The sequence below is a fragment of the Eulemur rufifrons genome, chromosome 6 (genome assembly GCF_041146395.1).
Source record: "Eulemur rufifrons isolate Redbay chromosome 6, OSU_ERuf_1, whole genome shotgun sequence".
Lineage (NCBI taxonomy): Eukaryota > Metazoa > Chordata > Mammalia > Primates > Lemuridae > Eulemur > Eulemur rufifrons.
In genome coordinates, this window is record NC_090988.1 from 60,142,224 (window position 1) to 60,165,665 (window position 23,442).

Sequence of the window (23,442 nt, forward strand, 5' to 3'; positions counted from 1 at the left end):
CAGATCCCTTTTGGAGACATTAAAGGGGTCCTGTAACAAAATATTATCTGACTATAAATTATTAACACCAAATATGATACAGTTATGTAATCCCCTTTTGTAAATGCAAGGTGGAAATACTGTAAAAACTAGAAAAAAGGATGAAAACAGACTGGCCAGAATTTTAAATTTCAGACTAATTCATGATAAAAATCTAAAACAGAAAAACAAAAATAAAATTCACAAAATAGATAACTTTATACCTTTCCCATATACAGTGGTCTAAGATGCAAGCTTTAAATAAATCCATTACCACAAAGGTAAAAAGAAAAAAATTGTAAATCTCTTTAAGCTTTAGTTTTCCAGTTTATGCTCTCAAAAAAGGCTAAAATTAGCAAAAACTTCAATGCTATTTTTAAAAATCTAGAATTTTTAAGTATCTATTTTAGTTATTAGTAAGAGATAAGAGAGAAAATTATTCAATTAAATTGAATGAATCAGTTGGATCAAGAATTTCCTACCATGCTATTATCTATAGCTACCCTTGATATAATAATTTATAAGATGTCTATATAAAATTTCTACCTTAATTATTGACAGTACTTTTCATAGTATACCAATTTCCATTTTTACTCCTCCTCCCCCTTGCCATTTAAAATGTATTATTCTATTATCTGATAGGAAATTTTATTTCACAAATTCCTTGTTTCAATTATTGAAGAGGTGATTTTAAAACATAAATGGATGCACCTGCTAATCCTGAGATGATGATGATAGCAAAACTAAAAATCAGATTTTTTTACTCAAACTTCTGCTTCAGTTTCTTTTGGAAGATAGCTGGCAAAATAGAAAGAACAGCCAAAATCATCAGAATAAATACTGAGTTCCAGGAAACAGCTTCCCCTGCTGTTGTCAGCTGGTACAATGTTGTTCCTGCCTTAATTGCTACAAAAGAAGGAGGTGCAACACCTAAAAAACAAACAAAAACAGTAAAAACCACCAATTGTTTTTAAAAATTAAAATCTTTTGTGTACATAAAATTATGTAAAAGAATACAGCTACTTCCATTTTGGAAAAAAAATTAAGAATTTAAAGCTCATCAAGTTCATTTCCATATAAAGAATTCAATCTTTCGTAATCACCTCTTAAGGATAATGAGTTTAAAAACCCAAGAAAAGTATCCAGAGAATAATTTCATAACATTTATCAACAACTTTGGGAAATAATAACATATATGAGCAAGTATCTAGTTTCAAGGATGTTTATCAAAGCATTATAATAAAAATCTAGAAATAATCTAAATGCTCAACTGTAAGGTTAAGTAGGTTATCACTCATCCATGATAGAATATACTTAAAACATCTGCAGATATTGAGCCCCTAGGGGGAAAAAAAGAAAACATTTAAAATAAAAAGGAAGCGGTAGGAGATACACCAACATGGAAAGATATTCAAAATATTAGTAAGAAAAGCAGTTTATACAAGGGTCCACACAGAAAGATCACATTTCACTAAAAAAAAAAAAAAAAAATTGAAAAATTACTTTAGCCAAAGCTGAAGTTAACAAAATCTCTAGCTATTTCACCTTAAAAAAAGGGGGGGGGAGGCCAGGCATGGTGGGTCACACCTGTAATCCTAGTACTCTGGGAGGCGGGGGGGCGGGGGGGGGAGGTGGATCGTTTGAGCTCAGGAGTTCAATACCAGCCTGAGCAAGAGCGAAACCCCGTCTCTACTCAAAATAGAAAGAAATTAGCTGGACAAATAAAAATATATAGAAAAAATTAGCCGGGCATGGTGGCGCATGCCTGTTATCCCGGCTACTCAGGGGTTGAAGCAGGAGGATTGCATGAGGCCAGAAGTTTGAGGTTGCCATGAGCTGGGCTGACACCACAGCACTCTAGCTCAGGTAACAGAGCAAGACTCTGTCTCAAAAAATAAATTAATTAAAAAGTCAGTTCCTTGAAAGCAAGAATATTTGTTGAAAATTAGATTTTAATATTTCAACACTTGATTAGAAGACAAAAGAGAAAATTATTCAAAAAAGGCAACTTGATTTTTTTTTTCCTCTCCACTGAGGAGACTGGAGCTAAAAAGTCCAGTTTAACCCTGTATAATTAAAACAATATCCAGTAGGAAGTGCTCTTCTTAAAGAGGTAACACAAACGTAACCTAACTTAACACAATCTAACAAACATTTCTCAGCATCTATTTTACACAGGCCAGGCTTTGTGACCAAGAGTTCTAGATGATGCTGGCACGTCTGCAGAGAGCATGCAATCGAGCCCTGACACTTTTAGATATGTACACAGTGAGCTCTAATACAGCATGAACCAGAGGTCTTACCTAGAAAGGTGCCAATAAAAAACACTTTCAATGGCACATTTATCACAGGAGATGTGATATTAATAAACCAATTAGGCAGAAATGGTGTTATTCTCAAAAATATAATGTAGTTAATGAGATGTTCTCTATGACGTTCAACCTGTTATAAAAAAGAAAAGAATTAGCATCAGATAAGGCCAATCTTTAAAATAAGTTGCTTAATATGAAATACCTTATTTCAAATTCTCATCCTTGATTGTGAGAATTTATCCAATAGAAATGATTTAAAAAGGAGTTTAAAAATGATAATGAACTGTTCATCAAATGTTCATTATCAGAGCTAAATGAGGTTTTGTTGTTGTTGTTGTTTTGAAACAGTCTCATTCTATTACCCCAGGTTGTGTACAGTGACGTCATCATAGCTCACTGCAACCTCACACTCCTGGGTTCCAGTGATCCTGCTGCCTCAGCCTCCTGAATAGCTGGGACTATAGGCACATACCACCAAGCCTGGCTAATTTTTCTATATATTTTTTTAGTAGAGATGGGTCTCACTCTTGCTCAGGCTTGTCTCAAACTCCTGAGCACAAACAATCCTCCTTGCCTTGGCCTCCCAGAGTGCTAGGATTATAGGTATGAGGCACCTCCCCTGGCCTGATATGAATTTATAATAGCTCAAACTACACTACAGAGAGCCACTACTAAACATGGCTCTCTGTATCAGCCTAATGACAGCTCAGGGACGACATATTAAACCTAAAATGCCAAAATTAAACTTATACGGTAACTAGATAGAAGATATACTTTCAGTAGCCAACTTTTATTTTTTTTATTTTAGAGATGGGGTCTCACTATGTTGCCCAGGTTGGAGTGCTGTGGCTATTCACAGGTATGATCATTGCATACTATAGCCTTGAACTCCTGGGTTCAAGTAATACTCCTGACTCAGCCTCTGGAGTAGCCGGTTCTACAGGCACGTGCCACTGCAACCAGCTCTTGGCCAACTTTTTAATGCTTTTAACTTCCTACAATGTAATGGACTAGTGTATCACATCAACAAATCTAGCCTCATGTAATGGACTAGTGTATCACAACAAATCTAGCCCCCAATTTAAAATAATCTTTGCTTTATGCTATTACAATATATATCACATGAGTGAATTCATCACTGATAATGAATTTGAACAAGCATATGGAAATATTTACCTGATTAAATGTAAGCACTGATGACAGTTTATACTTCCTTTGAATAAGCTTATAGAAAACAGCTATGCCAAAGAAATACGTACACATAAAACTATTCTAATATTCAGTACATATGTGGTATAATGAGAAGAATGCTAGACTAGAGATCTGAGATTCTAGACCTTGCTCTACAGTAAATGATCAAGATTTAGGGCAAAGTACTTAATTTTTTAAAATTTCCTAATCTGTAAAACAAAGAGGTAAGGCAGGATGACCCCTAAAATTCCTGTGAGATTTACCAGTTTGTTTATTCTGATTCTTTATAAAAATAGGATTCTCTTAGCAATACTGTCAGTCCTTTCTGTGTAGTGGTGCTTATATTTATCATTGCTACTCTTTGCAGAGATCCTGATAACAGTTGTTCTCACTGATGAAATGCATTGGGAGTTGGCTAAGTTTTCAGTGATCCACTCACAGCATGATGCATCAACACAAAATGGATGAGGTGACCAATTATGTGGAGGCCTTTGACTTTTGAACTGCTGATTGAACTCATTAGGATAAAGAATTAAAATTACCATCACAGGTATGAGAATTTGTATTTGAAATTATTAATATTCATATTTGCCTACCACTTGATTTTATTTTGGTCAAAATACCATTTTTTAATCTTAATTTATATAGGGACTATACACTGACCTATCTGTGAATTAACCAAAGTGTTACATTAAATAATTTAAAAATGTGTTTACCTGCTGTGACCATTTTACTGCTTTCTCTGTTAGGTATTTGTACACAATTGGTCTTCCAACTAAATAGGAGAGCATATAGCAGAAAGAGGCACCGAGTCCGGAGCACTAAAAAACAAGAAGCCATAAGCGTTTTGTGTTTTTCCATCTTATTCACATGGATAGTCACCTAAGAAAAAGCTCAACTAGTTTACTTCTTTTGGGGGTGGGGAGGCTACTCCATACAACATCTCTCATGCAGAGAATAAGAACCCACTTAATATAGTCTAAGACCAAACTGTAGCTCAAATGAGACCAGCTAAAACAAATTAGCACTTGTCATTAAACTCAGTGACTATACCCAAATAATTAATATTAGCCTTTAGCCTAAGAATAAAATTTCAAGAGCCAATTTCTTTTTCAATTGCTATGCTTAAAACACCACCCCCAGCCCTGGGACTTAACCCATTGGGCCCACCAACACTCTTGGACTACCCCACGTAAAAAACACAATAGGAAAGAAAAACTAAAACAGAACTTGTAAATGCAACTAACTTTATAATACCACTGTTCTAGAAAGAACAAATTATAATACCTCCTTATGAAGAGACTTAACAGATAATCACTTTAACTCCTCCTCAACTAATGAGTTCATGCTTATATGGACTACTGGGATTAAGATGCCATCACTATCCTCATCATCCTATTTAAAACTTTTTCCAGTCTCCCAATTTCATACTTACCAAACAAACAAGAAATAAGGCCAGTGGAAAGGGATAAAGAAATCCTGAGAGTATACTGAGAAATATAGAGCCTGGAATAGCAAATGTTTGCAAGCTGGTAACTTCTAAGTTAAGGATTAAAACATAATTAAATGGAATTTGAGAAACACAAATATAACATTTCAGAAAGTATAAACATAAAAATTATCACATAAATGATATCCATATATCAAGTATTAAAAATCAAGTAAAATTATATCCAAAAGTTTAAGAAACATGTAATTCCTCTCCTTTTTTCTCTAGTTTCCATTTTACCGATGTTTTCATTTCAATCTTTTCCTTCATCCTCCTGTATTCTGTCATCTTTAACTTCATGGTCTTTCACAGGATCCCTCCTTTACAAAACTACTCAGATGCCTGTAAATTAAAAATGAATCTCAGCTTTCCTCAACCAGGAGTACTGGTTACTCCCCCTCCTTTTCACTTTCTCACAGGAGATTTCTTGTTTCCTACAACCACCTTAATCCATCTATCACTCTACTAAAACTTCCTCATGGCTAAAATTAACGATTTTCTTAATAATCATCTTTTAGCGATCCCTGTGTGGGATTAGACCTCATCCCACATGAAATTCAGCTTTAGTGAAGCCGTGCTCTAAATTCTGCTCTAGATTTGCTGTCTAAAATGACCTCAATGTATCTCTACTCATCATTCCTGTTACTCCTGCTGGAAACAGGTCTGCTTTTGAATACTCAAAGCATTAGATTTGTACTTAGCATATAATTAGCACTTTTTTTAAAAGGTTGAATAAATGCTAGGGTTAAAATAAGGAATATAAAAAGTAATTTATGCATAAGGGTTTGATATTAGGTATTAAGAAGGTACTAGCACTGCACTGTTGCACACAGTGGCTACCAGGCACATATGGCTACTGAGACACTGAAATGCGGGTCCGACATTTTCAAATCTGGTGTGAATGTAAAATACACACTGGATTTCAAAATTTAGTGCAAAAAAGTAAAACATTAATAATTCTTATATTGATTACATGGAGTGAGATCCCATCTCTACTTAAAAATAGAAAGAAATTAACCGGACAACTAAAAACATATAGAAAAACTTAGCTAGGCATCGTGGCACATGCCTGTAGTCCCAGCTACTCGAGAGGCTGAGGCAGTAGGATTGCTTGAGCCCAGGAGTTTGAGGGTGCTGTGAGCTAAGCTGACGCCACAGCACTGTAGCCTGGGCAACAGAGTGAGACTCTGTCACAAAAAAAAAAAAAAGGTGGCAGTATGGATTTCTTCAAACAGTGTATGAACAATTAAATTACTTTACAAATAGCTGCCCAAAATGGCCTGTCAAAAAGATAGGTGCATAATAATTGTTCTCCAAATTTTCCCCAAATTTGAATTTCTTCTAATAAATAGGAAGGGCAACAATAAAGTACCCACATAAAGCACACTACCTAAATATACAAATACATCTTCACCATGTGGGTAAAGAGGTCATGTTTGTATTAGCAGCAGTAGCAGCTCCTGTAAACATACCTGTCACTAAAATGCTCATGCAAGGAATAATTTCTCCAATGTGTTTATGTATATACTCAAAACATTTGCATAAGGTTAACTATAGAGACACATATAATATTTAATCCAATATAAATCTAAGAAAAGAAAATGCTATTAAGTTTTACAGAAGAGAAAGATTTTAGTTGAAAAGCCCAACAACCAAAAGAAATTCAGGAAACAAAGGAAGCAAGAATATATACCTTAAGAGAATTAACAAAGGAACTAATATGCCTTTTTAAAATAAAGCCGGTGGTGGGACATGCATATGGTACCAGCTACTCCGGGAGGCTGAGGGAGGATTGCCCCAGCCGAGGCATTCAAGCTATAATTGCTCCACTGCACTTCAGCCTGGGTGACAGAGCAAGTCATTGTCAATAAATAAATAAATTAATTAAATAAATAAGAAAGCTGTTTTTAAAAGGATGATTACTTCCACAACATTAAGAGGGAATGTCTTTTATTAACCAGGAAGATGTGGAAAACAGGTTGGATAAGAATAAGAATAAAAGGCCGGGCGCGGTGGCTCACGCCTGTAATCCTAGCAATCTGGGAGGCTGAGGCGGGTGGATCGCTTGAGGTCAGGAGTTTGAGACCAGCCTGAGCAAGAGTGAGATCCCCGTCTCTACTAAAAATAGAAAGAAATTATATGGACAACTAAAATATATATATAGAAAAAATTAGCCGGGCATGGTGGCGCATGCCTGTAGTCCCAGCTACTCGGGAGGCTGAGGCAGCAGGATCGCTTAAGCCGAGGAGTCTGAGGTTGCTGTGAGCTAGGCTGACGCCACGGCACTCACTCTAGCCCGGGCAACAGAGTGAGACTCTGTCTCAAAAAAAAAAAAAGAAAAAAAAAAAAAGAATAAGAATAAAGATACATAATTCCCTTTGGTGAGGGAAAAAAAAAAAAAGAAAAGAAAAAGAAAAAAGAACAGAATAGAACTATTTTCCTGACTAGTTAAAACAGCACACTTATTTCTATAAAACAAATATATACCAAGAACTATAAAAAAATTCATTCCTTTGAATGACTAATTATCCTCTAAAGAATTTTTACAAAGGAAACAATTAAATGGAAGAAAAAAAAACCACGAACAAAGGAGATTTGTAACACAACATCTATAACAGCAAAAAACTAAAAACAAATTATACCTCCAAGCCTAAGGGAATGCTTTTAAAAATAGTGATTTGGTGACTACTAATTCAAAATCATTATTTAAATTAAAATGGTTAATAAAATTATAAATTAGATAAACATCTTGAATAATATAGAAGAAAGGAAAACAAATATAAGTGAAATACACACAATACAAGAGACCTGATAAATATTTAGAAATAAAAATAATTGAGTTGAGAAGGTAAGATTAAAATGTGATTTTTTTGTATTTAAATTTTTAAATATTTTATTTAATAGTTATACTCCATTAACAACCTTTAAAAGGAAAAATAGTTACACATAAATGAACAGCAGACCTTTTTAAACTTTTTCTTGAAAAAAATTAGAAAATATTTTTCACTTAAAAGGATACAAAATATACGTAGCAAAGTAAGCTACAAGTACTTGAACGTAAAAAGTGTCTTTATATTTGGATAAAACTTTTCCTAGAGCCTTGGCATCATCCATATCTCTGGGAACCTTAATATTCACTCTTTCTTCTCTAAAGAAATAAAATTAAAGTGGAAAAATTTAAAACAGAATTTTGCCAAGATAATTAATATTTAAGTCAAGTTCAAATCATGAAGTTTTATCCAAAACGATTTGATGCCCCAATCTAATATAACAAGTCCAAATTAGTACTTTTTAAGTTTAAAAACAAATTATTCGTTTTTTAATGCTTTAATATAATTTCACAAGATATGTAATTCATATATGAAAGTTCAGGATGACCCAAACTAAAGGTTAAGAGCATTTATTCCAACATTGGTATAAACCTTAAATATAAGAAATGAACCTCTGATTTTAGAATATTAAAAACATATATAACATCATTTTGGGTAACCCAAGTCAATCACCATTTACAATGGAATTAAGTAAAAACTAACGAATTCACAGTTCACACCTTATCTCAAACATCTCACCTCAAAGCTCAGAAAAAAACTTCTTTTCCCTTTCTATTAACTTTTACCTTTATTAGGCACTTTGGAACTGATTTCTTGCTTATTAAAGCCCCAAATAATCATCTTTGTATATTATGCTCATTCCATTACATGTAAAAATTTAACTGACCCTGCAGAACAATGATAGGGTGATGCTTTCTTAAGTCCTATAAAAATATCTGGTAAACTATAATGGCTAGCCATTTATAAAATTTAAAAACTCTCTATAGGTCCATGAATGCATGGGCATGCACATGCACACATACAGAGAGAGAGATAAGCAGAACACAAAAGGTTTGTAAATGGAACATTATTTTATACAAGTGATGTTATCATTCTTACAGCAGACTGGGAGCAAAGACAACCTTACAGTCTATTTTTTCCCTCTTTCAGTCAGCTCTTTATTCCCTGCTCCTTGATCAAAATAAGAATCTAAATTCAATCATACTAATATTAACAATATAACATTCTACCCTCTCAAAGGCATTCACATGGACATAAGAAATCAAAATATTAAAATAAAAATAATTAACTTTATGCAATTTCAAGCATAAAGAACTGACAATGAGAACGAAGGAAACTGGAGGAAATATGAATTTTCTCATACTGTGAAATCACATTTCAGTTATCCATTATCACACCAAGCTAGCCCTGGTTGAAAGTCTAACTACATTTTAGTAGTCCTTTATGTAATCTACAATTATAGCAGGGCAGTATTACTAAGGTTAAATAGCCCTGGGATATTCTGCCCTCCTAAAATATGTTTCACAATCTCTTCCCTAAAATTAAAAAAATTCTGGGCCGGACCCAGTGGCTCACATGTGTAATCCTAGCACTCTGGGTGGCCGAGGCAGGAGGATTGCTTGAGCTCAGGAGTTTGAGACCAGCTTGAGCAAGAGCAAGACCCCGTATCTACTAAAAACAGAAAGAAATTAGCCAACAACAACTAAAAATAGAAAAAATTAGCCGGGCATGGTGGCGCATGCCTGCAGTCCCAGCTACTCAGTAGGCTGGGGCAGGAGGATCGCTTGAGCCCAGGAATTTTGAGGTTGCTGTGAGCTAGGCTGATGCCACAGCACTCTAGCCCAGGCAAGCCTGAGAGTGAGACTCTAGCTCAAAAAAATTCTGGCCGGGCATGATGGCTCACACCTGTAATTTTGAGAAGCCAAGGCAGGAAGATCGAGATAGCTTGATGCCAGGAGTTTGAGACCAGCCCAAGCAAGAGCGAGACTCCATCTTTACAAAAAACAGAAAAATTAGCTGGGCATAAAGAAAGGTGTGTGCCTGTAGCCCGAGCTACTTGGGAGGCAGAAGCAAGAGGATTGCTTGAGCCCAGGAGTTTGAGGTTGCAGTGAACTATGATGACACCACTGTACTCTAGCCCAGAAGACAGAGCAAGACAGTGTCTCAAAAAATAAATTAAAAAAAATTAAAAAATTCTGAAAACCAAAAGTAATTTGTCAGCAAAAATTGACTCACATTTGTGTAAGGTTATAGTCTTTTATCATGTTTAGTGTTTCTATGTAGGTTTCTCTCCAAAAATATTAATGCATTTGATCATAGGATGCTGCCTACTGGAGGTATCATATAATATATAGTATATATTCCATGATATCTTTCCAAAATAGGAAAATTCTAAATTCTGAAACACATTTTACACCGAAGTTTCAGCTAAGGAGCTGTGGATGTGTACTTGATAGATACTCTTTTACAAGGTCAATTTCACTGTCAAAGTACCTATTGAGACCATGTGATTTCCATAAAACTGGCAAGAGAAAAAGAGCTAGGAAACAGATGTGGTATGTAAAGAAATGGATGATGAATAGAAGCAGGTAAAAAATTGATCACAAAGAAAGGGAAGAAGGGGGAGAACAGGGACAGAATAAGGGGAAAAGCAGAGAATATCATATCTTATTCCAACTGCAGGTCATTATCTATTATGGACAGTAAAATAAATTTACTTGTTCACTACTAGAATTAAAAAATAAAATATACAGAAAATACCATCTGTTTCTTGAAACTTTAACTTGATTTTATATGTATATGACTACAAGAATGAGAGAGAAAGTACAGATGAGCTGCATCATAATATAAAAATGTATTTTAGTTATATTTTTACAAATTTTTGAAAGCGATTAAAAAGATGAGGCCATAATTAGAGAAGCAGTGCTAGGAAAACCCTGCATAGAAAATCAAGACGTATATTTGGAAAGAAGTATTTAAATAACAGTGTTGATATGGACTTGGTACAAGCCATTAGAGCATCACAGCTCTATTGGTTAAAGTTTTAACTTTTAATCCACTTTCATCTTATAAATTTCTAGCATGTTCAGTTTCTCTCTCATCATACTTACTCACTAAGCTGAGGAAAATTTTTATACACCAAAAACATAACAAAAGCCGCAGAGGAGAAAATGGACACCAATATAAGGAGTGACATTCTTGCTGATCCACCTTCTGCCCAGGCTTTTTCTGAAAGGAAAAAAAAAGGTATAACTAAGATAAACATAAAGGAAGACAATATTCTAAGTCAGCAAATAATTTCCTTAAATGTTTTCCTCTCAAAAAACTGTTCACTTTTGCCCAAAACACTGTCTTATTAAATTTTAAGTATTATACAGTATTTAAAGTTTACTAACTGGACATACTACTTTTGGGGAATATATCCATTTAGAAGCATGAAAAAACAGAAGACCAGAATTTGTAGGTAAACCAAAGGGGTCAGGGGTAGAGGGGTGGGAGAAAACACCGTTCTAAATGCTATCACTGGCTCTCAATTTTCTATCTCTATACTGGGAACTGACAGCATAGAATGTCCTCTCTGGAAAAATGAGGTAATTTGGCAATTACTTCAACTGTCTTTTTTTTTTTTTTTTTTTTTTGAGACAGAGTCTCACTCTGTTGCCCAGGCTAGAGTGTACTTCAACTGTCTTAAGAACACAGATATTCACAAATGCAACCAGAGAATGTTATACTTTCTGTTTACACCAGAGGCTTTGGAATATAAAGTTGAACCTAAAATGTTTTGAGTGGCTCTGTCTGTGACGCGAAGAATGGGAGAACATTTGCATTTCCTCACAAGGTAATCTCAATGGTATCTTAAAAATTATATGAAAGATAAAAGTATGGAATGAGATCCAGAGATCAGCAAGCAGAAGATCGAGCAGGGCTGTTTTGCCAGGAAGCAGTCAACAGTGGGGAGGGCAGGTCAGCTTAACACAGCGCTCACTAGGGAAGAGGTAGGAATGGTGGCTCAATTTTTATTGCCTGCATTTACCATTATCCCATGTTTACACTGAGAATATTGAGAGGATTTAAAAATTTGTATACTATAATTAGGATTTATTAATATTATTCTTAGTTCCCTGAAAACGGATCCACCACTATAACCCTCCCTCAACTTCTGTCCATGTGGCCTTCATACATGCTTTTAATGAAGTATCCTAAAGTATTGGACTGTCTATGCTCTACTACCTTAGAACATCCTTTTTCATAAGTTTGTAAAGATGTATGAGACAGGTGTCATTGCCTGCTTTACCTCCATCTCCATTCCCTGAGAACTTTCTCTTGTCCCCAAAAGTGGCCAATCTCAGTGGCCCTATTATTACACTGGTCCACAGGTGGATACTGGACCCAAGTAAAACAATTCATTATTGGCTGACCAGATTTTTCTCTTAAGAACTTGAACTAAGAAAAAGAGATACTGTTTATCAAGGGGTGGTGGGTCTTGGGGCTAAAAGGTCACAGAGTGGAGGCCACAGTCAGTCAATAACATGTTAAGCCAAAGACACATACCAGAAAATATGGGAGGAGAGGTTGGAACAGAAACCCAGAAAAGCAGAAATGAGAGATATAGCTAACCTACTTGTTGATTCCTAACTCTCCACTTGCCTTAAAGTCTGGCTATATTTCTTGCTCATGGATGCCAGTAAGATTTTCTCTTATATTCTTTTTTTTTTTTTTTTTGAGACAGTCTCACTCTGTTGCCCAGGCTAGAGTGAGTGCCATGGCGTCAGCCTAGCTCACAGCAACCTCAGACTCCTGAGCTCAAGGGATCCTCCTGCCTCAGCCTCCCAAGTAGCTGGGACTACAGGCATGCACCACCATGCCCGGCTAACTTTTTCTATATATATTTTTAGCTGTCCATATAATTTCTATTTTTAGTAGAGACGGGGTCTCGCTCTTGCTCAGGCTGGTCTCGAACTCCTGAGCTCAAACGATCCGCCCACCTCGGCCTCCCAGAGTGCTAGGATTACAGGCGTGAGCCACCGCGCCCAGCCTTCTCTTATATTCTTACAACAACCTTCCTTTTTATTTGTGCTCATTTAAACTGATTTCTATTCCTTTCAACCAAAAAGTCATGACTAAATAAAACATAAACTTCATTATATCCCTTGTCTCATTACGGCAGTTTTACATATAATTGATTTTGCTAGATATTGTAGATTTTGCTAAATTCTATGTTGAACACTGACAGAAACCACCTCACCCCTTGCTACTCAAAGTGTATTCTGTGGACTACAAGAATAAGTATCACCAGGGAGCTTGTCAGAAATGCAGATTCTCAGGCCCCATTTCAGACCTACTAAAATAAAAGTTTGCATTCCAATAAGATAGTCACGTGATCTGCATGCACATTAAAGCTTGAGAAGCAAGAATCTGGCCCACTCTACCTATTTTACAGCTGAGTAAATCAAAGCCCAAAGAAGGAAGTTGCACTATCTTAAAAAAAAAAAAAAATCCTGAGCCTAGTACAATGGCACAGGTCTATAATTCCAGTTACTTTTGAGGTTGAGTGCGTAGGATCTCTTGAGCTCAGGAGTTTGAGCCTAGTCTGGGCAACACAGCAAGACCCCATCTCTAAAAGGAAGCAAACAACGTGTGAAGCATATCACCAAAGCACTTTAATATCCATTTATCCTGTTAGGTTAGTGCTTTGATATTCTTACCTAAAGTAGGTTTTCTATGAGGTTTTTCAAATTCTAGTATTTGAAAAATAAAGTTAAAAATTATCTTTTCCAATTTTCTGTAATCTAAACGGATTAATCAGTCTAACATCCCAACTAGTCCCTGTTATTATTTTTTTTTCCCCAGCCAAACTTTGTCAACCAATAGCGCCTATTAGTCTAAGTTTCATCTTAATCTCGAAAAGGAGATTTTTTCATATCACACTTCTACAATTCATTTGTGCAGGAAGGAATGAGATCATAATGGTACAAAAGATGATTTCAATGTAGCAATAAACCAGGCATGCCTCTTTCTTAATACTCTACATCATTAATCCACTGATGTATTGATATGTATGCTTTGTTGCAGCAGAGAATTAAAAACACACTTTAAACATCTGAGGTAGGTCAAAAATGAAAAGTCTCTTCAGACTCTAATAATAACAAATGCCTAACTGTCCAATACATTTTTGCCCTGGTTATAATTCAATGCATATCTTGAGGACTCTTAATAAGTTATATTCATTTTCCCTAAAAAAGAAAAGGAAAGAGTAATCAACCAAAAGTTATAAAACTATCCGTGTGTGTTACCAATTCAATCAAAAATGTAGTTTTAATTTTTCTTTTTTTGAGACAGGGTCTTACACTGTGGCCTGGGCTAGAGTGCAGGGGCATCGTCATAGCTCACTGCAACCTCAAACTCCTAGGTCCAAGCAATCCTCTTGCCTCAGCTTCCCAAGTAGCTTGGACTAAGGTGTGTGCTACCAAGCCCAGCTAAATTTTTCTACTTTTTGTAGACATGGGGTCGCTCTTGTCCCAGCTGGTCTTGAACTCCTGGCCTCGCAGGCCTCAAGTGACCCTTCTGCCTCAGCCTACCAAAGTGCTGGGTTTACAGGCATCAGCCACGGTACCTGGCCTTTCCAAAACATTTTGATATGAAAAAGTAAAAGAATTAAGGAGCTAGTTAGTAGTGGGATATTAAGATCAAATTATGGTCTTTCAGCATGGATTTTTGCCTATTAGAAGTTAAGATTCTGCCACTTATTTTTGTCTTGGATGAGAAAAAAAGAAAAAAAAGAGAAAAGGTGCTTCTAAGAGGGAAAATTGAAGATGCTGGTTAAATGAAGATGATAGAATTCAGAGAGAAAGATGTGGAAGTGTACTGGCATTTAGTGAAAGGATAAGGGGTAAGGGAAGATAGTTTTATGAACAGATACTGAAGCAGAGATGGAAGAACTCAATAAAGTAGGAGGTATTGTCACTGACTGCAAATAGAAGAAGGTAAAACTTTAATCTGAAGAGACTCAAAATAGCCCCTTTGGAGAATGCTGTAAAAGGATTACTGTTTGCCAGTAATAACCCTAACTGAAGTTAGAAAAGCATGTGAACTTAGGCCAAGAGAGTAGGATTCTGATTTTCTCTAACAGTACCTTTGACCCAGGAGGAGGCTGGAAAAGCAGATAATGGGATAATTGAGACTGAGAATTAGTATGAGGGAAGATTTGGAGGTTAATGAACATAAAGTACACATGTGAGTAACTGTAAATGCTAAATGGTACATGTCTAATGCAGTCATAGGAAGGCACATTATAAATGTGTATGCTATAAACTTAGATGTAGAATTATCATAAAAGCAAGATTTATAACCTATGTATGTCTAGAACTCTAAATGAATTACATGCTAATCTCCGGGTTTATTGGAATTACACTTAAGGGCTGTTGCCAACACTCCTTGTTTATCAGTTTGTGTAAAAGAAAGGAGAGCCTCAAAATTGAATGTTACTGTTTTACTAAATTTTTTAAAATGTTTTTAGAGACAGTGTTCACTCTGTGGCCCAGGCTGGGTACAAGAGATTTTATCGCCTCAGGCATGAGCCACTGCTCCTGGCCCGAATTCTTATCACTTGTTTTCTTGTGTTACTGTTGAATACAATGCTTGAAAAAGTTTGACTAATTTTAGAGGACAGGAGGAATACAGGTATCAAGTTAAACCTAGAGGTTAATTTTGTTCAAATGTCTATATATTTCATCACCCAACTGTAAGACAAGTATTAATAGCAGTTAGTGAGGAAAACTCAGGATAGTTAATATTCTGTAGTCCCGTTAAACATTGCCTGACACCTTTCTTTCATCTGACTTCTTACTTAGGACTGGTGAATTCATAATGTTAGAAAAATATTAGTTTAATTTTAGAGCTAGCATACTATTAATAATTGCCTTATGTCATTTTTAATTTAAGAGCACTACATTACCTGTTTAATTCTTTAAAAATACATTTAGCTATATATACACACACATACACACACACACACATATAGAGAGAGAGAGAGAGAGAGAGAGGGAGAGAGCAAGGTGACTCACACCTATAATCCTAGCACTTTGGGAGGCCAAAGCTGGAGGAATGCTTGAGGCCAGGAGGATTCCCTGAGCCGAAGCATTCAAGGTTGGGGTGAGCTATGATGATGATGCCACTGTACTCCAACCAGGGGAACAGTGAGAAACTGTCTCAAAATAAATAAATATACGTATTTTTTAGCTATATACAGTATAGGTTAGAAGGCTGTTAACTCTTTTCACACCTTTTAATCTTCAACTAAATTTTCACCTGTTTCATGAATCTTGCTTTCATTCTTCCAGCCCAGTAATCTTGCCTTTCTTTAAACTCAAAGCCCCTTGTAACTTCACTTATTCCTTGGTGCAAGGTGGGATAGGGATGTGTAGCTAATGGTGGCATCAGCTTCTTAAAAGCTGAGACTGAAGAAAACATTTATTTGGTACCTAACAGATAATCAACAGATAGCCTTAAGCAACTCCACATTTGAGTACATAGCCTGTATAGTTCTAAAGAGAAGTTCTTCATGCACTTAATGAGTAAATTAAAAATAATAAAAAAATGAAGTTCTAAGAAAGGGGGAAATATCGGCCATTTGTTCTTAGAAGTCATTCTTGTGTCCACAAATACCTTCAGAATGAAAAAAATAAGAATTATTAATGGTTCTAAGGGATTAAAAGATGCTCATAATATTAAATTATTTGCATTAGTCCTTTCTGTACTCTGGACCTGATTCTAGCAGGAAAGTAAGTTAAAACTGGGCTGGGGCAAGTTCATTCCAGATAGACTTGAAAGTATTAATAGCATAACTTTAAAAAGCAATCGGCATCCCGAAAAAATATACAGACTACTTACATGTATAGTATGTCTTTGCTTTGATGTCAGCCCATAGAAAACCACGCTCCCAAACGCAGTATTTTTATATTACCCTTATTCCTTGTCCAGTACAACAACTTTTTAAAGTAGGTGGTGTGTGCCTGTAGTCCCAGCTATTCTGGAACCTGAGGCAGGAGGATCTCAGAGGATTTCTTGAGCCCAGGAGTTTGAGGTTGCACTGAGCTATGATGAGAGTACTTCATTCAAGTCTCAAAAAACACATATGTGAAATAAAAATTTAAAAAACCACACATAGAGAAAGCATGTTTAGGTAGCAGAAGCAGCAGCACTTGTATAATGTTCATTCTCTAAGGCTTATGCCCTGCAACCCTGCTACTATCCAACCCACACATCCTGACTACCACCTACCCACTTTCAGATAGATCCTCCAATTCACTGAAGACCAAGACCAAACTTGTGGGAAACATATCCATAATCCTAAAAGATTTCATCATTCAATTAGATGATCTATCCAATCTCAAAATTCTTAGACTTTCACTACTGTTTAATTTTAGCCACCTACTTCCAAGGCTATACAATGAATTCTCACATCACCTGGAACTGCTCTACCTTGGACATTTCAAATTCCAATATTCCATTCCTTCATCACCTTTTTTCTTCCGCGAGCTTACTTCCTCCATTTTCTCCCTTCTGTTGGACTCCTTCTCTTCCTTCCATGCCAGTCTGGACTTCAAGATGCATCATCTGAACCAGCACCTTTGATTAAAATTCTTATCCTTTCCTTACAGCTATCTAACCTAAAAATCAGTGCTACAAGTTCCCTTTCTTCATTCCTACACCAAGATGGCTGAGCACAAATAGAAAAAAAGTCATGAGTGACCCATCATACATCATTGGGGGAAATGATTTAACTCCATTCCTATATTTTTTCTTTCTTTTTTTTTTTTTTTTTTTTGAGACAGAGTCTCACTCTGTTGCCCAGGCTAGAGTGCCCTGGCGTCAGCGTAGCTCACAGCAACCTCAAACTCCTGGGCTCAAGCAATCCTTCTGCCTCAGCCTCCCGAGTAGCTGGGACTACAGGCATGCGCCACCATGCCTGGCTAATTTTTCTATATATATTTTTAGTTGTCCAGCTAATTTCTTTTTATTTTTAGGAGAGACAGGGTCTTGCTCAGGCTGGTCTCGAACTCCTGAGCTCAAACGATCCACCCGCCTCGGCCTCCCAGAGTGCTAGGATTACAGGCATGACCTATTCCCTTTTCTGAGTATAGAACATGAATCAGTCTGAGCCAATCAGGTTATTCTTACCCTCTGACAACACTGACAGGTTCCCAGACGAGCATTTGATCTGAGGCAATCTAATCAATGAATATCAAGACTTTTACGGGTAATGCTAGGACAAAGAGTCTCAAAATTAACAAGGAAGCATTTAGCTTACTTGGAGCTGTAAGAGGAACTAAACTTAGAGTAAAGCTCATTATCAAGCAAGCAAACCCACATATAAAAGAAATCTGATCCTGAAGATACTGAGCCACTGGCTCCAGCCTAAAGTCACTAAATCCAACTTCACCTCTTGATTTTTTTAATTTACATGAACCAATAAACTCCCTTTCAGCAAGGGTTCCAACTGGGTTTTCTACTGATTTAGGCAAAAAAAAAAAAAAAGGATCCTGATACATAATATTTGGGTTGAGACTGAAATCAACAAATCATACTAATATCTTAGTTGATGTCCAGTTGCCAAATCTGTTTTTACATATCTTTTATCAGTAATCAGAGCTTCCTTCTTCCTCTACCTTGCTCATAGCAGATGCTTGAGGAGTATTTGTTGAAGCAAATTAGCAAGGCAAAATTCAGAATAGGAATCTGAGAGGGATTTATTACCTAAATTCAAACAAGATTATCTCCTAACGGCTATAAAATCAACTTGGAGATAGTGTTTCTCAAACTTTTTTGACTGTGTCCCAAGGTTAGCAAGGTATTCTATATTTAGTATACACCAAATCTACATAACTGAAAAAAAAAAAAAGATTTCAAAAAACAATACCTGCTCCCTACCACATGGAAAGCACTCTGACAGTTTCTCTTCTGTTCCATTTGTTTTAAATGCTCATCATTTGATTACTCATCAAGTTGATTTCATACCCCTCACACGGGTAATGACCTATATACTGAGAAAAACAGTCCTAGGAGTTCTCTTAAATTAAAATGGGGGCTGGTCTGATGTTAGTGCCTTGTTAGAACTTATTAACATTAGTGTCACTAAAGTTGGTATACCAACCCCCCCACAACTGCTAAATTTGACAGGCTTAAAATAAATAAATAAAAATAAAATGGGGAGGCTGGGCATGGTGGTATGCCTATAATCCTAGCACTTTGAGAGGCTGAGGTGGGAGGATCTCTTGAGACCAGGAGCTCGAGAACAGACTGGGCAATACAGCGAGACACCATCTCTACAAAAAAAAAAAAAAAAAAAAAACCCACAGAAAAATTAACTGGGCATGCTGGCATGCACCTGTAGTCCCAGCTACTCAAGAGGCTGGGGCAGGAGGACCGCTTGAGCCCAGGAGTTTGAGGTTGCAGTGAGCTATGATGATGCCACCGCACTCTAGCCTGGGCAGCAGAACAAGACTCTGGCGACAGAACAAGACTCTGTGGTAAAAAAAAAAAAAAAATTAAAATGGGAAACTTACTACTAAAAAGATCAGCCAGGGCAAACAACTCAAAAGAGAATATATGTCCAGGCACCCTCAAACAGATAAGGTTGAGAGCCTCTTAACTGGTTCCCTATTTCTTGTCTTTCTCTCACCCTTCCTCATCATACAAGAATTAGACCTTCAGTGTTACTGCCTTTCTCAAGCCTTTGAAGTGGTCCATAGTCTACTAGGCTCAGATCTTAGTATTAGAGACCAGAGTCATGGCAAGGAACCCACTAAATGTACCAAACATTGCAGTTACAGTATAAAATATTTCAAACATACACATGATAACTCTGTATTTGTCAAAGTTATATGAATGTGTCACTTAATAAAATGCCAATTCATTTAAAGTATCATAAAATTCTATTACCATGTATATCTCAATCAAGGGTTACTAAATTTTTTTTGTTTTTTCGTTTTTGACCTCAATACATGCATAGGGTTACTAAAATTTTTATCTCTTCTCTAAAACTTTTCCCTTTTTTGAATGCCAAGTTACCACCTGTAATTAATAAAAATTGTTTTTCAAATCCTGGAAAATCAGTTGTTATGTAGTTACTAATGCCATCATATCAACAGCTGATTACCACCAAGTAAATCAAACTCTATCATGTAAGAGGTCCGCAAAATCTTTTGCCTATAAAGAGAATTCCTAACATTAATTAAAGAGAGAGAGAGAAAGAAACAGAGACAAGGGGGGAAGAAAAAGAAAAAACTGGCAATCATAAACGGCATGGTTCAAAAAACTTCCTTTACCTAGCATAAAGGTTCACATTAACCTTCAAGCCTACTACTGTTTCCCTTAGCTCGGAATCCCCTTCCATCCTCTCTACTTATCCAAACCTCACTTCTCCACGAAGATATGCCTTCACATCTCTTTCCTCTCTCTTCCTACAGATTTGTAACCCGCAGAAGTCATTTGGCAGCATATTAGAAGAAAAACTGTTGAATGTGTTGTTTTAATGATAAAATAAGAAACAATTATAAAAGCACTTTGGAAGTTTCAAGGTTCTATTTCCCGAACAGCTTTAGGTTAAAAAAAAAAAAAAAAAAAAGATATATATGTATATATATTTTTTTGAGACAGAGTCTTGCTCTGTTGCCCAAGCTAGAGTGCCATGGTGTCAAGCTCACAGCACCCTCGAACTCTTGGGCTTAAGCAAGCCTCCTGCCTCAGCTTCCCGAGTAGCTAGGAATACAGGTGCCCACCACCACACCTGGCTAGTTTTTAAATTTTTTGTAGAAGCCGGGGTCTTGCTATGTTGCCCAGGCTGGTTCTGAATTCCTGACCTTGAGCAATCCTCCCGCCTCGGCCTCCCAGAGTGCTAGGATTACAGGCGTGAGCCACCCCGCCCGCCAAAAACAATTAATAGGCCAGGTGCAGTGGTTCATGCCTGTTTCTACAAAAAATTTAAAAACTTGGCCGGGCACGGTGGCTCACGCCTGTAATCCTAGCACTCTGAGAGGCTGAGGTGTGTGGATCCTTTGAGCTTAGGAGTTCGAGACCAGCCTGAGCATGAGCAAGACCCCGTCTCTACTAAAAATAGACAGAAATTATATGGACAACTAAAAATATATATAGAAAAATTACCCGGGCATGGTGGCGCATGTCTGTAGTCCCAGCTACTCGGGAGGCTGAGGCAGGAGGATTGCTTGAGCCCAGGAGTTTGAGGTTGCTGTGAGCTAGGCTGATGCCATGGCACTCTAGCCCAGGGAACAGAGTGAGACTCTGTCTCAAAAAAAACAAAACAGGCCGGGAGTGGTGGCTCACGCCTGTAATCCTAGCACTCTGGGAGGCCGAGGCGGGTGGATCGCTCAAGGCCAGGAGTTCGAGACCAGCCTGAGCAAGAGTGAGACCCCGTCTCTACTAAAAATAGAAATTATCTGGCCAACTAAAATATATATAGAAAAAATTAGCCGGGCATGGTGGCACATGCATGTAGTCCCAGCTACTCGGGAGGCTGAGGCGGTAGGATCGCTTAAGCCCAGGAGTTTGAGGTTGCTGTGAGCTAAGCTGACGCCATGGCACTCACTCTAGCCTGGGCAACAAAGTGAGACTCTGTCTCAAAAAAAACAAAAAACAAACAAAACAAAACAAAACATACCAGCCAGGTGTGGTGGTGGGCATCTGTATTCCTAGCTACTTGGGAGGCTGAGGCAGGAGGCTTGCTTAAGCCAAGGAATTCAAGGTTGCAGTGAGCTATGATCATGCCATTGCACTCCAACCTGGGCTACAGAGACCCCCCCTCTCAGAAAGAAAAAAAACATTAATAATACGACTGCTAACTCAAACCAAATGACAATCTTTATGGATGACTTATCTGGAAAACACTTTTTCAAGAAAACGAGACCTTGGATTATTGTCACTCTCAGTAGGATAGTCTTAAAAAACATTCCATTTAGAACAAATTTCGATTTTAACAATTCACTTGAGTTTCTGAAGTTATATGAAATTATTTGGTTCCACTGACTACAAGTTGGAAAAATGCCCAAATACATAAGACTTATAAAGAGCCAAATTAGACTGTTGGAGACATATTAAATCATTTAATAGCACATTAACACTTCTGCTACACACTTTTGTCTTCCTCTGCCCTTGGACATCAAAATGCTATATGCTCTTAAAAGACCTCCTTAGCCATCACTGGTGGTGTAACACACCTATGTGAGCTGCAGACAACTTAATGGCTATTTGTTAGGATCACCTCAAGTTTGAGATTTAAAAGCATTTAAAGAGCTTAATCATTTCAACAGCTAAAAAGCAAGGAACAATTCCATGCCAAGACAGAATTACTTAGTTTCTAGGTATACTTTTCCCCCTAAAACAATATTTAAAGCCCCGAGAAATACTAGGATGGTGTAATGGGAAAAAAGCTTTAGAATGAGTGATCTTAGCTGTAATAATTGCTAACATTTATTTCGCGCCCACTTTAAATAAGTCAAGTATTACGCTAAATCTTACATGAATTATTCTATTTATCCCACGCACCAACCTATTATGTAGGTACTATTATTATCCCCATTTTACAGTTTAATTTAAAGTTACCAAGTTCAAGGTCACAAGTAAATACTAGTAGAGTAGAGACTCAAGCCCAGGTGTACCTGGAAGTATTAACTCCTTGCTCTTAATTACTATTTTATTAATCTGGCTTTATGACTGTACAAGTCATAGACGCACCCTGGGCCTCAGTTTCTTCATCCATAAAAACGCAACGAATGCTAAATTTCCTTCCAGCTCTACCTAGCTTCCTTATTATCAACCTTACAATCTCCCTGCGCAACACGCCAGTGTCATTCCTTCTTTTAACCGAATTCAACTAAACAAGCATTTATAACGCACCTACTAGGTGTCTGGCCTGTGCTACGCGAAGGCCCAAGCCCAACGCCCCCACTCTCTCTGCTCCCACGCTCAGGCGCCAGCAGGCCGCCTCTATCCCCGCAACCCCCTGAGACTAGCTGGGGTCCTTTCGCCTCCGGAGTCCCTCCCGGCACAGTGGTAACTCTTAGCCAACCCCAGCTCTGGTCCCCGGGTCCACTCACCCTTCAGGTGGTCTCCGCCGCCCGGCGCCACGGGACCTCGCGTCCCTGCTGCCCTATCCCCCACGGGGGTCGTGTGGAGTGCCCCTGTCTGCGATCGTTCCGCGACTCTGCCTTTTGCCATGGCTACTAAAGCGAAGGTGGAAGGAGACGTGCCGTTCCGCTTCCCCTTAACAACAAAACTCCGCCACGGTCTCCTTACAACACTAAAACACCACGGCCCGTGCCACTTCCGGCGCGACCTCCTCACCTAAGACGACCTCAATCCCGCGCGCACAATGACGCGGAGCAGAGACCCGCAGCATCCACTAGGACTAAGCTCCTCCCTGTACCACCCCCAAGCCTCGCGCGCTCACGGCGGCCCAGTAACCGAGAGACAAGTCACGGCCCCGGCCCGCCCCATCCAGTGCCGCTCCCCGCCCCGCCCCGCGCCTGCGGGAAGCATGCGCAGTCGCGGCACTCAAGTCGCCCGGCCCAGGCTGGGGAGCTCAGAC

The 23,442-nt window shown here is 37.7% G+C and overlaps 1 protein-coding gene across 1 annotated transcript; it reads right to left on the reverse strand.

Annotated features, from left to right (window-relative positions):
• Positions 1-512: 512 nt before the first annotated feature.
• TMEM41B (transmembrane protein 41B) lies at positions 513-23,236 on the reverse strand. The gene is made up of 7 exons (XM_069469551.1): positions 22,952-23,236; positions 10,952-11,069; positions 8,030-8,158; positions 4,957-5,050; positions 4,238-4,342; positions 2,322-2,460; positions 513-948 (listed from the first exon to the last, which is right to left on the reverse strand). Exons 1-7 carry the CDS (start codon positions 23,070-23,072, stop codon positions 779-781), a joined length of 876 nt encoding a protein of 291 aa, XP_069325652.1. The 5' UTR covers positions 23,073-23,236; the 3' UTR covers positions 513-778.
• Between the last annotated feature and the right edge of the window lie 206 nt (positions 23,237-23,442).